Source organism: Homalodisca vitripennis, chromosome 4 (assembly GCF_021130785.1).
Source record: "Homalodisca vitripennis isolate AUS2020 chromosome 4, UT_GWSS_2.1, whole genome shotgun sequence".
Lineage (NCBI taxonomy): Eukaryota > Metazoa > Arthropoda > Insecta > Hemiptera > Cicadellidae > Homalodisca > Homalodisca vitripennis.
The window spans coordinates 97,927,186-97,943,984 of NC_060210.1; the positions used below are offsets into that span (position 1 = coordinate 97,927,186).

At 31.3% G+C, this 16,799-nt stretch overlaps 1 protein-coding gene across 1 annotated transcript in view; it reads left to right on the forward strand.

Annotated features, from left to right (window-relative positions):
* The window catches only part of LOC124359820 (acid sphingomyelinase-like phosphodiesterase 3a), a 65,783-nt gene extending 59,697 nt beyond the window's left edge, over nucleotides 1-6,086 (forward strand). Inside the window, exons 9-10 of the mRNA XM_046812875.1 lie at nucleotides 24-247; nucleotides 5,765-6,086. Coding sequence (XP_046668831.1) covers nucleotides 24-247; nucleotides 5,765-6,008 — 468 coding nt within the window. The 3' untranslated portion in view covers nucleotides 6,009-6,086. The remainder of the gene's footprint in view (nucleotides 1-23; nucleotides 248-5,764) is intronic.
* The last annotated feature ends 10,713 nt before the right edge of the window (nucleotides 6,087-16,799 follow it).

The window sequence follows — 16,799 nt, forward strand, 5'->3', positions numbered from 1 at the left end:
GAAGTCACGAAATTTATCCGCAGGTACTGGACTATTCTCAGTTCTATCTGGACTTGCCGGCCGCAAATGCCGCGCCTACTGCTGCCCCCACCGCCGACCCGGATGAAAACGTAGATGCTTCCGACGTTGAGTGGGTTGTGCTGTACAACCTTACCGATTACTACGGCTTTCGCCACGGTTCTCCGGAGGAGTTTCACGAATTGGCCGAGAGCTTTACAGTGCCAGAGGGCCTGACACTGTTTATGAGGTACTTTACGCAATACACTCTATAAGCGTAGCTTTTTATAGGGAACCCTTTTTTTTATACCAAGAAAATTCATCTTTATATTTGCGCCGCACCTATATATTCAATAATAGTTCTGCTTTGCCTCTTTCTCAAAAATAGTAACGAATGCATTATTTGTAACAAAACATCTGAGAGAAATAAAATGACAGCGTATTGAAATTTGGAACCTAAACAAATACTAATTATGCCAGTAATATTTGTGAACGAGAAATAGCTTATTCTAATACTTAATGACACACAGATATGTGAAAAAGTTGTCCGAGAACCCATTAAATGTGCGTCTCATGCCATTCATCCCAGATCCCTCTCTCGTCAATTGAGTCCCTGAGCTTCTGTAGGTTTCTCTTTTGAACTTTATTAACTCATATGACTTTATTAATTAATATAAATAAATTTGTATTCAGCAAATGTTGCTTTGTAAAAACAAATTTTCAGCTCACGAGTTCATTCGGGGTGGTGAATTTGACTTCAGTTGCAAATTAGAACAATTTCATATTCAAACGTGACAATGGTAGACCTATAGGTCTAGCAATGTTTACAACGAGGTAATGTAGAGATAAATAATAATATTTTGCACAGTGACCATTTGCACAAAGCCACGAATTGGTAAGGACACGTTAACGTCGGTACACCACTAATGGCGCCCACCGTTATTCTATAGTGTTCTAGGTCATGAATCGCGCAATATTAACACATATTGTAAATGAATATATAAAAACTATTCATACACTGTTGATATATGTTATTGTAACTATCTGTTGTCACTTGGAATATTTAATTTGTAGCCTAAATTATTATCAACATGTTATATACTATATACAATATACTATATATATATTATATAAAAAAAATTCTTATCATAAAAAGTTTACATTACAGTGTAAGAACAATAATTATTTAGTGATATTACCTCATATAGAGTTGTACACCTAGCCCCCCAGGCTATACACACGTACCTGAGATTGTCAGTTTACTGATGTCCAATCCCATGATTCGCTGCGCTCCAATAAAACGCATCTTCTAAGGATTCTGTTCTCTTTGCCGCCGTGAAACTTGCCGCTCTTGATCGTTAATATTAAACTCAAAGGTGTTGCTGTTAGTGTTCAAACACTGCTCTTGTCGAGATTCTCATACAAACAAGTATGTAGTCAGACTTGTTCTTAACAATCTTTTTTATGTTTTATTTTTATAATGATATACAAAGTCCAGATTAAATATACAAATGCGTGTTGCATCAGCACTTCTGTGGCCTTTCTGGATTTCTGTTTTTTTTTTTTTTTTTTTGTAATAATATTGTGAATTTTATACTTCTATTCGATTTATATTTTGGTTATCAGCATATCTGTTAAGTTAGCGCCAAGTTTAGAATTTTTAGTTCTGTGCATTCATGTATCCATGTTTTAAAATTTTCATACATACTTATTTCTTAATAATTTATACATTATTATGTGACATTGTTTTTCCTTTTTATCCTTATATGACGTTTTGTATATGAAATTTATATATATTTTATATTATTTTTGAACAAATAAGTGGTACAAAAGACATTTATATTATAAAAAGTCAATAGGGGTTAAACTCCATGTTTTCCAAGACTGTAATTTAAAATTTGTTATTAAAATTAGTTATTTGTCCATAATTGCAACTGTTTGGGTAACAATTAGTTGATGGTTTGGTTGTATTGAAAGTAACTACTTTGGTTACTATAACTTTAACTTAATCAATTACGAACTTTAACAAATAATTAATTTCTATCCAACACACAATCTTAAAGTTTATGTTCACCAACAATACTGTAAACAGAAAAGACAGTTACTCAAATACAAACAAAATATTAAAGAGTGAATATTTTGTTATGAATGCAGATACATTGATATTCTGCAAGAAATTTTTATAAATCTAGAGATTGGTCAAGAAAATGTCTAAAAAATATTTGCATAAACATTATTAATATTCTCAGTCCACAAAAATATTATGATTATATCACCACGTGTACTGGAGAAATGGGAATAAAGTCGAGAGAAACTTTTGTTACCATTTTAGAAGCACATAGTCCAATATCACTTTTAAACTTGTAAGTGCGACCCAATTCATTATTTCCCCAGCTATATGTTGTATGCATTTATACAATATATAATTATGATTATTGGTGTAACAATATTTTACGTAATATATGGAGTAATTAAATATTTAGTATTATTGCTGAGTCTTGAACGGACTCTAGTAGTAATCAATACAATGCGTTGTATTACCATAAAGTATTATATGTAAATATTTATGAACATAATAAGGAGAGAGTGGGTGATGTAAAGGTTAAGTTGAGCACTAGTGAAGCACTTGGGGTTATAAAGATTCATTTCTCTATGTCTGTCTGACCACGCAGTATATGACAGTTTACCTGTACTTGAAATCTTGCAGGAATTTACATTTCTATATTGGCAACACTGACTTCGGCGATGGTAAATATTACTCAATGGCATTTGGCTGAAAGCTAACAAATATTTTTTCATTGATATTACGGTTACTGTGGCGGCTACGGGAAAATTGCAGAATACATAATATGTAAATTAATCTGAGACTAATCATATGGCATAGTAACACTTGATCTTATTACGCATAGAGTAAAAGGATAAATTATAGAGTAGAAAGTAAATATTAAATGTTAGAGACAAGATTGGTTTCATAGCACTCTAGCGTTATAGTACTCTCTCTAGTTAACCAGAATTGTATTATTCGAACACCCCTACCTTAGCCGTAACTTAATGAAAAAATGCGGGTGGATCATCTGGAAAGATTTATCTAGAAAAGTTCCATCCCCATACATTTAATTGTGTATAGAAAATTCATTTCCACAAATACGAGTAGGTCATTGGTGATGTATGTGAAACCATGGAATTTGACTAAGCGTCATTGAAGCTTATCACTTAGTAGGCTCATGCAATATCTCTTTTGTCTGGAGATTGATGTTAAAAAGTATTTTATGTACGGTTGTATGTCTGTTATTCCGCCCTGAGGACATCTCAATAATGAAATGACCTATAGATTGGACAGTTTGCACGCAAACACCATGGTATTGCGTACTCCTATATCTTGTTGATTACGCTTTTTCCAATTCAACAGAATTCACTTATTCACAGCCGGAAAATTCTATGATGCGGTGAACGCATGGGTGAAAATTGTGAACATAAATTAAGTAATATGATGAGGACAAAACATTTACTATGAAAATATATATTTTCATTGTAAAAACAATAATGTATAATTAATGTTAAAGACTACGTCTGTGGCTTCTTCTAAATTGTGTTCCACCAACGTTTATTTTCTGTTCTAGCTTTCAATAGCTGTTCATGAAATTGAATACGTAAACTAGCCAAAAGCGTTTAATAAAAAAGATCAAATAATAATTATAAGAAATTGTTAATATAAACTGTCATGTGTTTTCATTGGCACTTTATTGCATTTCAGCTGAAACCCCTCAAGGTCTCAGCCATAAATTCCCTTACTCAGGTCTAGCACCTGCTATACTTCAAGTTGTTAAAATTCTTACTATCGAGACTACGTAAAAATTTCTAAATTAGTTTGAAAATCATATAAACCCATGGCAGAAAACAATGGTAAAGAATTGATAATAATATATGATTGTCTATTATCACAATGTGATATTAATACTCATCATAATCACATTTCATGACTTTCAAAACTGCAAAACTTTCAAATAAACTGTTAAAAGTCTGTATAAAACCCATAAATAATGGCGATGAAATACCCAATAAATAGAAATGCTTCAGTGATACAGATTCTAATAATGTTACACCACCCTTATACGACGAATCAAAATCTTGTGTAGAACACTCACCAAACACAAATTTAGACCAAGATATAAATAATGCCAGTGATCTTTTTTAAACATGCATAGAAAATATATCGAACTGTCAACCTAACAAAGATGAACTTCAAAAGACTTCACTCACTAGAAAAGATAATATTATTCCGTCAACTAATTTTTTGATTAATTTAATTCTATTCATCCTCGCAATGAAGAATTTAAAATTTAACAACAAAAACTATCTGCATATTTCTGATACTGCTGTGGCATAGCAATGGGCACCAGGATGGCTCCTACATATGCTCCAACATATTCATGGGCGAATTTGAGAAAAAGTTTCTATGCTCGAAAAATCTTCAATCACTGAAATGGTTACGTTTCATCGATAATATATTTTTCATGAGGCATAATGAGATGGAATCTTGCAAGAGTTTCTGAATAGTCTTTAAGGTTACACACCTTTGAAATGTACATGGAACTATGCTGATGGAATGATCACTTTTTTAGAACTACAAAATCAGTATTGTGAAAGTTGCCCATTATGTCTTACTTTTTTCTCCAGTTAGCCAAACTTTTATAGTTGAAGCATATAATGTAATGTTTCACAAACCCCCAAATTTGAAAAAAAAAAAAAAAAAAAAAACTGTCCAACCTAAACTACCTAAAGTACCATAACATGTTACCCATGGATGTGAATCGTGCAACAAATCACATTATGGTTCTTGCAAAATTATGAAAAAGTCTAGGGAATTTAAAAGCAGCATAACCGTTTTAACATTTTCCACCATTATTTATTAAATTGTAACTCTAAATAAAGTAAACTATTGTTCTATGAGTGTATTTTATTAAATAGTTTTAAATTTTGTAGCAAACAGTAAGTTAGTCAAACATGTATTCACCTTAGCGTCAGAATAACAGGGCACAGATTTGATATTTTTCATAAATTCAAGGAGAAGCCATTGGCCAAATATACTGCTGAGCACAAAAATACAAAATTAAAGAGTATATTAGGATCTTAAAGGAATTAATAAGGTCTTCCCTAGTCCTGAAGAAAATTTAAATAGGTTATAATAAAAATTGTAAAACAAACCCATCAGTTAACTCAAAAATCTAAACATCCAAATGGTTTAAATTTTAAGATAAAAGTAACTTTTCCTAATTTCCTTCTGTGCCTATAATAGTATAAAAGCTGGGTCTGTCAATGTTTAAATTGCGTATTGATTAATTTTCTGGTTATTGTTTCTTAATTATTGTTTTTACTGTTCTTTTTATATTCTTATTTTGCTTCCTGAATATGTGGGTGTAGAGTCGCACGAAATATAGAAGCTTTTTATCTTTAGTTTATATTTTGGGATATGAAATACGGTACTAGATAATTTTACTGCATAGTTATAATTTTAAAATGCGTAGATGTTGGAGCATTTGTCCGTTTATTATAACTGAAACTAAACTATAATATAGTAATTTGTAAAATATATGAAGGAAACAATTGATACTTGAATGCACTAATCACAAATAATATACAAAATATATACAATCGCTGTAACAGTTACACATATGAAAAAGACACGTGAGCGGGTCTATAATGTTCGTATATAGTCTGTTACGCTCCGACCTGACTGAGCTATGGCACAGTATCCGTTGTGTTGCAGGTACCTACAGGCCAACTCCGTATACAGTTCGAGTCCTCAGACCAACGTGGCGGGTGCTCACTCACACTATTGCGCTGTGACCCGCCTCGACTACTTGGAGTATCAGAACTGTCTCGCCACCGCAGCCGCCCCTCTAGCCGCCACCACTGCTGCCGCCCCTAACAACACGGCCACCTCCGCCCCCATCGTTCATCACACTTCGATTATGACAGGCTCAGTGCTGTTTGTGTTAGCAATCAGGTGACGCCTGGGCGCTTTTGTATATTTGTAATCTAAATGTGTTTATATATTTGTGATATTTAATATACTATTTTCTATATTATTTTGTTTTTTTACCTTAATCCAAACGAAAAATGGAAGATGAGGATAATACATAATTGCTGCAAGTAATAATGTTCAACTTCATGCTTCTTGTAGTTCTAAAATACTTCAATATAATTATTCAAATAAAAATCTGAAAAGTAACAAATTCAGAGATTTGCTAGAAATATTACAAAGTATTCAATATTTTACATAATATTTCGCCAAGAACTAAATTCTATTCATATAAGTAAACTAACTAATATAATCGGATAGGAAGAGTAGAATAAGAACATGGCATGAAAGTTTAAGAATTTTATAAAAGAAACGATTAAATAACTGAAGGAAAATCAAACATAATAACAAAAGCTAAAATATGTAATTAAAGAAAACAATGTTCAACTGCGTCTAAAAAAGTAAACAGGTTTTCGAAACTTTTATGCTATATTTATAGCAATGAAATTAAATATAGAAATATCATTTATTTTACTAACACTCTCGTTTACAATTTAACAGAACGATTTGGATTTTAAAACGTTAAGGATTAATTTTTATTCTATAAAAAATGTAATATTCGTAAAATTGTTTTAATAAGGAGAGGCCGACTCTCTTTAAGGCTTATCTTGACCGTCATCATGTGCCACTGGCCTGGGCGAGCATCTTATTAAACAGAATAAGGGGGAGAGTCGATACGGTACAAGGCTAATGATACGGATAAAAGGTCTAAGTGTCACGAACAGGATTTGAACTTGTGCTATCTCGAACTCAGATCCAAAATACGACGTATGTGACCGTTTATATGTATATATATGTAAATATATATATATATATATATATATATATATATATATATATATATATATATATATATAAATTTGTTGTATTAATCACAGCAAAATTAAATTTTGTTTTTAATCCTGCTACTTTGCCATTTCTTATGGCTCGGTAGTAAGATGCGTTTAGACCAATTCCTACATCAAACTTTAACTGTATACAGGTGTGGACGGTATTTTGCGTAAACATTACTTAGATATAAGAATATAACACAGACATAATTTATTCTAAAATACCAGCCATAAATATTCTTATAAGCAATTTAAAGAAAATCTATTAACCGTAAAGATAATTTTAACCTTTAACACTTAATCCAGTCACAGATGTTGACTTATAACGGAGAGACCCAAGGTTTTCTGTTAGTAAAGTATCATTTGTCACAGTAGAATGCATATAGTATAGTAATGACAAATAATATTATCTAGCTTGTATTATGTATGGCAGCAGTGACAAATTCAAACCAACCAGTTTATTCTAGGTTTTAAATAATGAATGCGTGCGTGTAACATGCTAGAAATTGGTTTCTTTTGCCATTGTGGGAGTACATGTTTACAGTAGCTGAAGAAACAAAAACGCACGAGCGAGCACTAACAGAATATATCGAATATATATATATTGATGGTTATGATAATTAGATATAATTTGTATGCTGATTCATGAAAATCGGATAAATTACCTTACTAATATTGGGAAGCAGGGGAACTAACTGTATTGTATCAGGTTTATCGATATTTATACTTTCGAAGAACAAATACCTAACAATAGGGTACAAAGAAAAACAGCTGGGAAAGGAGTCCACAAAGTATAGATACATTTTATTTTAGGGAATTAAACTAATCGTAAATACTATTAGTAGATTGGGGCTGTTAAGTATTTAAAAATTCTATGTATTTTTAAAATGTGTAAATTTTGGGGTAGGGTGGCATTTGATGATATTTTTCGATAAGCCATATCATCATTAGTTTTCAATAAAAATATCGTCTATCTACATTTGTGCAGGTAGTTGCAATACATTTACCCACAAACCCCTGATGTTTTAACGTTTTGGTGTACCCTGTACATAAGCGGAAAGATAGGTTCAAAGATTTTGCATCAAAATAATCAGTGAAGAAATACCTTCAAAATGAGGTATATCTCAACATACCTTTATATTTGAAAATTTTCTAAAAACCACCCCTACTCCCCAAAAACTACCCTTTTGGGGAGTTTTAGAGATTTCAAAATAATTTCTACAAATTCTTTGGGTTGGAAATAGGGGGGTTTAAGTTGTTACGAATAATCTACCTCGTTTGGTTTGGCCGCTATACGGGTGGTTTGCCTCACCCTGTATATATATATATATATATATTTTATATACATATAAAATATTTGTAAATGTGTTTAATCTATCCATAGGTCGAGGATTCGAACTGAAATTTATAGAAATAGAAAGTACGAATTTATATTTATCCCAGCGGGACTTGACTTGACGTGATTAGTTACAAGTGTAATTGGTTTCAAATTGCAAGAATCTAGGAAACTTCGTATTAAAAAAAAGAAAATTAATTAAATAGAACCATTCATATAATTCATAAACAGAGCAGACCCATTTGTCGTTGACACTCGTTCGTTGAGATCGGATATTATTTTTTTTTAATAAAATAATAAGTAAAAAAGCATATAACAGCACGAAAGCGGTACATTTCACTTCCACAGTGTTTTCTTGTAATAATAATTTATAAATGTTTTTAAACTATTGCTATGGTACTTGCTGTGATATTCGAAACTACTGCTTTGTACGTCAATCATTTTGTAATTAGAGAATCCTTTTTGTATCCTTAATAATATGACAAATATAAAAACATATTCCTGTATGTTTGTGAAAACTAACTTTCAATTTTTAAATAAGCACATTTTTATTATTTATGAACGTAGACTCTTCTATTTAATTGTGTATACAGATATTAAGCTTTACAATTGTCACTAATAATTCTCTGGTATTTTGTAATTAGAAGGACTAATGGAATGGCTCATCATAAACAGGGAAATTGCCCTATTTAAAACCTCTACGTGTGATTTATTAGTAAATAATAGATATAATAAATCTTGCTAATAATATAAATATAAGGATATATTATATTGTTGAAAATAAATTACTTCGAAAATATAAGTTGTTGAATTTATCATTTTAATGGCAGCAGAAACTATATCGATTTACTGTCACTTTCAGCTCCCACTCTTCTCCAAGAATCAATTTGATTTAAAAATGAAATGCATCCTTTCTACCTTATTTTATTATTATGCGCTTTTTTATTAATACAATGTTTGAGAATAACTGTTATTTCAGTTCAAGGTTTTTAACAATAACATTTTACTATATGCTTAGGGACTTTTTAGAGCTATTGCTTGGATTATATACAGGTAATAATATACATTTCGAAGAGGATGCAGTAACATGATAAAGAGTAATTTACTATAATAGCTTGGACTGAAAATATAAAATAGACTATTTTCTAAAAAACTGCTCAATATAGCATGCATGTATGCATATATCTTTGTGTGTTGATAACGGGTTTGAAAGCTAAGACTGCTATAAAAGTTGGTAAAGAAAGGCTGAGGACACTATGATATCACTAAAGCTTTTGAGTTACAATCCATTTACCATCTAATGAATAAACAGTGAGTATATGAAAACGATTTGTGTGAATATTTTTCAAAACACGGCAAGACATCGCTTATAAAGAAAATAAATAAGTCTCTTGAACGTATAAATGAGAAATAGTGTTATTAAAGTATCTAAATTAAAATGATAGTGTAGTATTTTCCAAAAATTCTGAAAGTAGAAAAGGCTTATAACCAATTGAAAGATAAGGCAAGAGGTAGGTACATTATCGATAAAACCTCTCCACAGTCTTCACGACAAGCAATAAGCCACCATGTTTATGTATGAGAGTAGACATTACTTGTACACAGTAACAATGGAAAAACGCGTTGAGAGGTAGAAGGTTACAACGTCTCCACAGTTTTCACTACATAAGCTAAGCCATCATATTTATGTATGAGAGTAGGCAACACTTTTAAAGAGTCACACTGGAAAGACTCACCGAAGGGTAGAAGGTTACAGCGTCTCCACAGTGTTCACTACATGCGCAAATCCTCCATGGTTATGTATGAGAGTAAACAACACTTGTAAAGAGTAACCAATGGCATGATATGGCAAGAGGTAGAGGCGCAATTTATCGATAAAACGTCTCCACAGTCTACATGACAGGTGCAAAGCCACCATGTTTATGTATGAGGACTGTTACATGGTACCAAACCTTTTACTGAAAAACGAGACACAACTAGAATTACATATGCATACATATCGCCTACTACTTTAACATAGCTATAATAACAAATATAAGAGTTGAGTAACATAATAGTAGTTGTCTCTTCCATTAGCAGTTTTTTATTTATTTTTAAATCGAAACATTAAGTAATACTAAAAATATATTTACCGTTTAGTTTATATGATAGTTTTAGTGATACATAATTTCAGATAATGTTATTTAACAGTTAAATAAAACTATTTTTAATGGAAATCTATGTTTAGTCACCATTAATAGTCCCCATTGTGGGAGGAACACAACAATCTTGATGTTTAGTCACAGCTGTTCCCATGTCTTGATGAATTCTCTGCATGTACGTCACTCACAGCTCAAGGTATTGTTTATAGTGTATTTTGTGACATCCTACAGGCCATGGTTTTATAGGTTATTACAAACTATGAGATCTTACGTTAATTTCTTTCGCATTATGCAGGGGAAGCTCTTCATGTTTTTAAGAGCTGTTTTCAAGTACTTTGAACTTGTTTGGTATTCTCATCACTCACAGCTCATACACTGATTGGTTGTATGAAGTGACATCCAACAAGGCATAAGTTTATTGGTTCTTGTAAGCAGTGAGATATAAGGCTAACTTTTTCGCATTAATAATTGGCCAAAAGTTCTTTTAATATTTTCCCAAATGTTATCTAAGTTTCAATTGTTTTTTTTTTTTTTATCAGATTATTGATCAATTAATCACTTTTTAAATATAAGGCATCGCAAAAGCACATCGTTTTATCAGCCCTACCAAGGAATGAGGTATGCAAACATGAAAATCCTTCTACTTAACCTTCCATTTTTTGACAGTTTAGTGTTAAATGGAAATATAATAATTCATGTTCTTATTATATATAGCAATCGTAATGACACTACAAAACTTTCATGTGTATAAATTACAATATTATTTCCTGGTCACCTTAAAATCTACTACTATCAAAAACAGTTTTTGTCCTAACATATATAAACCCTACTTATAATGCAAGGTTTATTGCATTTAATTCATATGATATTTTATTTTTTTAATATAACGAAGCTTTTATATGAGAAAACATAAGGACATTTTGGGGTTTATTTACCCTTTCCTAAATGTATCAACCAAGTGTACATCATAACTACGTAGGAAAATTCACTCGTTCCTTTTTGTGATATGTCATGTTGAGATACTTTCTGAATTAAGAAATACTGACGTAATATACTCGTAAAAATCGATGTTTTATATAGTTTTCAATAAAATAAAGTGTTTAATATTTGACTTAATCTCGATTTACTTTTATAAACGCGTTTCATGTTGTTTCATATTTGTGATTTTCGATATGCTACTCGATAATGAAGTGACAAACTATCATCAGTTTGAAGTGCTAATAAAATCATTTCTAATGAACGAAAATTAAGAACAGTTCATTACCAATTTACCTCATTTCATGTAACAGTTAGTAGCGTAGTATATGTAATTAAATAATTATAAGATGACTATTGCTCGTTTTCTATGTACAAATTAAAATACATTAATATATTTCACATTCAGTTTTCTAGATTTTTTTCACTACCTCTAAAAATATATTTATTTGAATAATTAACGCATTTAGTTCTTTAATACATTATTTAAACATATGTTAGATCAAATATTTTACTATAATATTTCATTATCGAAAGGATGTTAATTATGACCAAAACAAAAATATAATATTTTATTACATGTCATTTACTCTTAATCGCGCACTCCCTATCCTATAACCGGCAGCATAGATAAATAGGTTTTATCGGCCATAACATGTAGTCTACAATCGTCAGCTTATAAAAGTGGGTTGTATTGGCCATGCCTGTTAAACTATAACCAACTGTTTATAACAGTGGGTTTTATTGGCCCTACCAATAGTCTATGATCGCAAGCCTATAACAGTGACTTATATTGGCTATGGCCAACAACAGGCCGCTTATAATAGGTAGTGGGTTTTATTGGACAGGAATCCTAACCGAGACTGGCTTGTACAACTCTAGTCAAGTGTGCAATTCTAGCCGGTGAACTTGCATTTTGCTTAGAAAATGTAACTAGTTATATATTTAACTTTATTACAAGCAATAGCCAAATTTGATGTCCTCTGTACTTTTACAAAGTAAATCATGTATAAAATTTATAGTGATAATACTGCTGTACGAACGTTCTTTTTTAAGTTCATGCACGATGTTCTGTCTGAAAGACTGAAATTCTCAAATACAAGTTTTAACTGTAGCATTACTTATTCTCTTTCATCCTTTACGGTAACTAGTTTCGTATTCAAACTTGTAAATCTTCTCCAGTCGCCTTTCCAAGTACAAATATTTGATGAGACAATCATTTGTTGATGAAAGTCATCACAAAATGTTTATTCCAACTATAAATGATTTATTACTATATATAATTCCTCCTAGATGGAAATTGATAATACTATTTAAAAAATTAAAAAGATAACTAACATTCCTCTATCACGCTAAAAGACCAAAATGATATTAAAAGACAAATAATTGATATCCGTTTTGGCGTGTGTATGATTATTTGTTATGTTTATAATGTTTCAATATGACAGTTTTTTTAATATGACTATATAGAATTAAAATAAGCCAACATGTTGCTGCAATCACACAAAGGAAATCATAATCGGTATTTCATCCCTTAATTTATCAGTGAAATAAATGTAAAAGTATCATTGAGATGCACTAAAAATCTATATTTTCCTCTCTTGAATATTTAATTGTCAAGACTTGTCCTAATTTAAAATGAAAGATGTTATAGTCACACGAAAGTGGATTCTTTCTAGTTATTATATGTTATACTATTAAACGTATAATAGTTTCCACATCACTTTGGTTGTAGTTATTGAATAACCTTCTTGCATGTTACAAGAGATAATTTTATGAATATATGAAGTACTACTTAAAATAGATTTTAATAAATGAATACATTATTATTTTATCAATAAAAAGCTGGTTTACCATTTATGTGTAAAAGTTTTGAAACGTCAATTATAAGACATTTGTAATGTAACGGTAACAAAACTTGCGGAACGACTATTTTCTTTTGTTCCTTGCACCACACATACACCACTGTTATTTACGAAGTAAAGTTTGCCTTTCTTGTTTAAGAACTAGCGTTAAACAAAAAGTATCTACAGTATCACAAAAAGTGTTCTTACCCATTTTATCTTTTTAATTGCACTATTTTGTGATACAACTTTAGAATACAACTACTATTAGTCATTACAATGCCAAGCATTGAAAGGGACATTTTCAAAATCCGTTGTAAACTACAAATGACACTTTAGTTGTCCTCCAGATAGGATGAGATATTAGCGTAGTTACTACTCCAAAATTTTTTTAATTATAGAAAATATCGTCTAAAAGTTAAGACTTCATAAGAGTTTTAAATCTATTTAGTATTAATATATTTCGTTGGCAGCTGGTAGTTTATTTAAATATTTCTTACCAGTTACAGGAAATGATTTGGAGGTTAGGTAATCTTCATCTATGGATACAAATATTGCTCCTAAACCTGACATCATATGAGTGAGCATCACTATTAAGAGGTAATAGTACATGCTCCTTCTTAATAGCTAACAAGCACAATAAAACATAAAGGTTATTTACTGTTACAATTTCGTGTTCTACAAATAGTGGTTTACAATGCTTTGGAAAATTGTACATAGCAAGAATGGCCCCAGAGTACAATACCATAAGCTACATGGGATATAAGAACACAAAAAGTCCTGTATTACAAATATAATAAGCAACTCAACACTAAGCATTAGACTTATTTACAATATCAGAAATATTTACAAATCGGCATTCAAAAGAAGAGTTTGTTGCTGGAGCTAGCCCAAAATACACTTCTGTGGAGATATTACTGTGAGATATACCAGAGATAATGTCACCGACAGAAGTGATAAAATAGTCATTGAAATCATAGGCACTAGCAAAAGTCGTTGTTTGATGCGTCTGCTTTAGTTCTATCACAGCCTTACAGGGACTACTTGAACAAACGACAAAACGACCATAGGCTAACTGTTTGGCTTCTTTAGTTTTACACTTATAATTTGTATTCATATTGCGAAGGAGAGTAATAAGTCGTTGGTGAGATTTGATATAGTCCGATATACATATTTCACCATGTTTGACCACTCATGTGCAAACAAGTCCTATATCATAATCCTAGAACTAATGGGATATGCTTTATAAAGTATAATTTTAACGGATTTTAGTTTACCTGGAAAATAAATATCAAAGGTTAGTTTAAAGCATTTAAAAATATGTAATAGCTTCACCAAGAGGGGAGCAATATTAAACCAGCATGCAATGTGCAGTGCAAAACAGTCATTAACATTCTGGAACTTATCCTCCTTGATTAGCTAGACATAAGTTATACCTTTATTGAAGTTACCGTTGAAGTTACTGAAACCTTGAAGTTACAGTTAAACTCATAAACTGTTCAGTACCCTCAATTTCATAAACGATGTGCCATAGGTCAGCAATATAATCTAAACTAACTGTAACTTCATAGTTCCAATTATCCATATTAGTTAAAAAAAGATCCAACAAGGAATTACCTATTGCAGGATTAGCCACTGAGTACTAGAAGTTAAGACTCTGGCAGGCTGGTAAAGTCTGTGGTGTGTTTATTTGGGTTCAACATATCTACATTTTGATCAGATCCAATTACATCCATCATATCCAGTATAATGAGAAAACTAAGGCACAACTGGAGCAAGCAAACAACCACTAGGATATATATATATAGTATATATATATATATATAGTCACTGAATTGGCGTAAGTTCAAGGGTTCAAAATCGTAAGAGCTATTTATATATATTGCCACCCATCCGCTGGAACTGTTATGGCAAAAAAGTTGCAATTTTAAGGTGATATAAAAAAAACTTAAATACAAAGTTTCATCTTCTACTCACCGGTGTTAATGTATGCATATTGTATCTATGTCGTTTCATTCGCAAATGAGCTCAAGTTCAGGAGCTTAATTTTTCTTACATTGTTTTAGCTCCTACTTCTAAGATTTAGTAAAAGTTTTAACGGTTGAAGCAAATTTAAGGATGCGTCAGGTGTTTTATCTACTTTATTGTGTTGTTAGGATATCTCTGGAATAAAAAAGTGCTTATTAACTAAAACTCTAGTCAACTTTTTAATTTTAATTATTTCATACGTCTTTGAAAATTCCACACCTAGTTTTAAACTCATATAGGCCCTTGATCGTAAGTTTCTCAACCACAATATTAGTAGTATTTAGTAATGGAAGAGTAAGACAAGTTCTTACCGACTCCTCGGTCAGTCCTCTTCTCACTTTCCCCAAGTGAAACCATGCACGTTTCTCGCCCATTGATAATACATTAATGTCACCACTACCCTCAATAATATGATTACTCTTAGATGATTTCAATTTATTAGATTTAATATTATGGGCTTGTCGATTTAAATAATCTTTGTTTTCAAACTCTTATCCCATTCCACATGAAAACCCGTCTGCTGAAGTGCAATGTTGGTACGATCACTTGCATCATTGTCAAATAGATCACGCTTAGACTATGTAGCGTGACTGTACTTTTGTTCTCGTTTATTTTGATGATTTACTACTTGTAAATCATAATTTACGTAACTCGGTGCAGAGTGATTGGCAACACTACTCAGATCATCAAAGTCAAACTTGCCTATGTTCTTATTAACTTCAATTTCGGTGTCTTTCATTTTACAATTTAGTGTCGTCACAACTGAATTTTCGGTCTGAGTTTCTGTGAGTTGGTTACTAGTAATGGCGCAATCAGTATTGGCCTTACCTTTATGTAGAAAAATTTAGATTTGTCTGGAGGTCTTTGATTTAGACATGGATCGTGTTGTGGGTTGTCTGTTTTTTGTGACTGCATACTAATGGCAGAAAAGGCTGGAATTCATATTTTACGACTGCTGATAATACTGGAGTGGTCTTTACATTAGTAATTACTAACCTTAAATTTGATTAAACTTAATATACACGATCATTTCATAAAGAGTTGTAATTCACAATTCATTTCACCGATCTTTTAAGATTCTCAATCACGGAATGTAACATAAAGTTTTCTTCACTGTTATCAACATAGGAAAAGATATAATTCGCTTTAGCAACACCTGCCTCACAATACCTTGAAGCATTTGCAAGGTTTGAAAGTGGTCATAAATCAAATTTTCGCACTCGAAATGAGTTTCACGTCACTATTAGGTCAGCACTTTGAAATAAATTATTCGTATATTTGCAACAGATATAACCACTCTTAGGCGCCATCATACAATCCCGATATGTTATATAGCTTCAAAGTTATTAGTAATATTTTTGTTATTTTTCGAATGAAAACCTCGTATCTTAATTAATTTAAGTCATAAAAGAACATTTTTTAAGAACTTGGACATCGTGTTCCTTTTAATAACTCAAACGTATCCTTTTAATAGTTTTAATACTCAATACGTTCTGCATGTTAAATACAAGTACTATGATTTTATTCTAATTACAGTATTCCTATGCATTAGCAGCTTTTATTCCG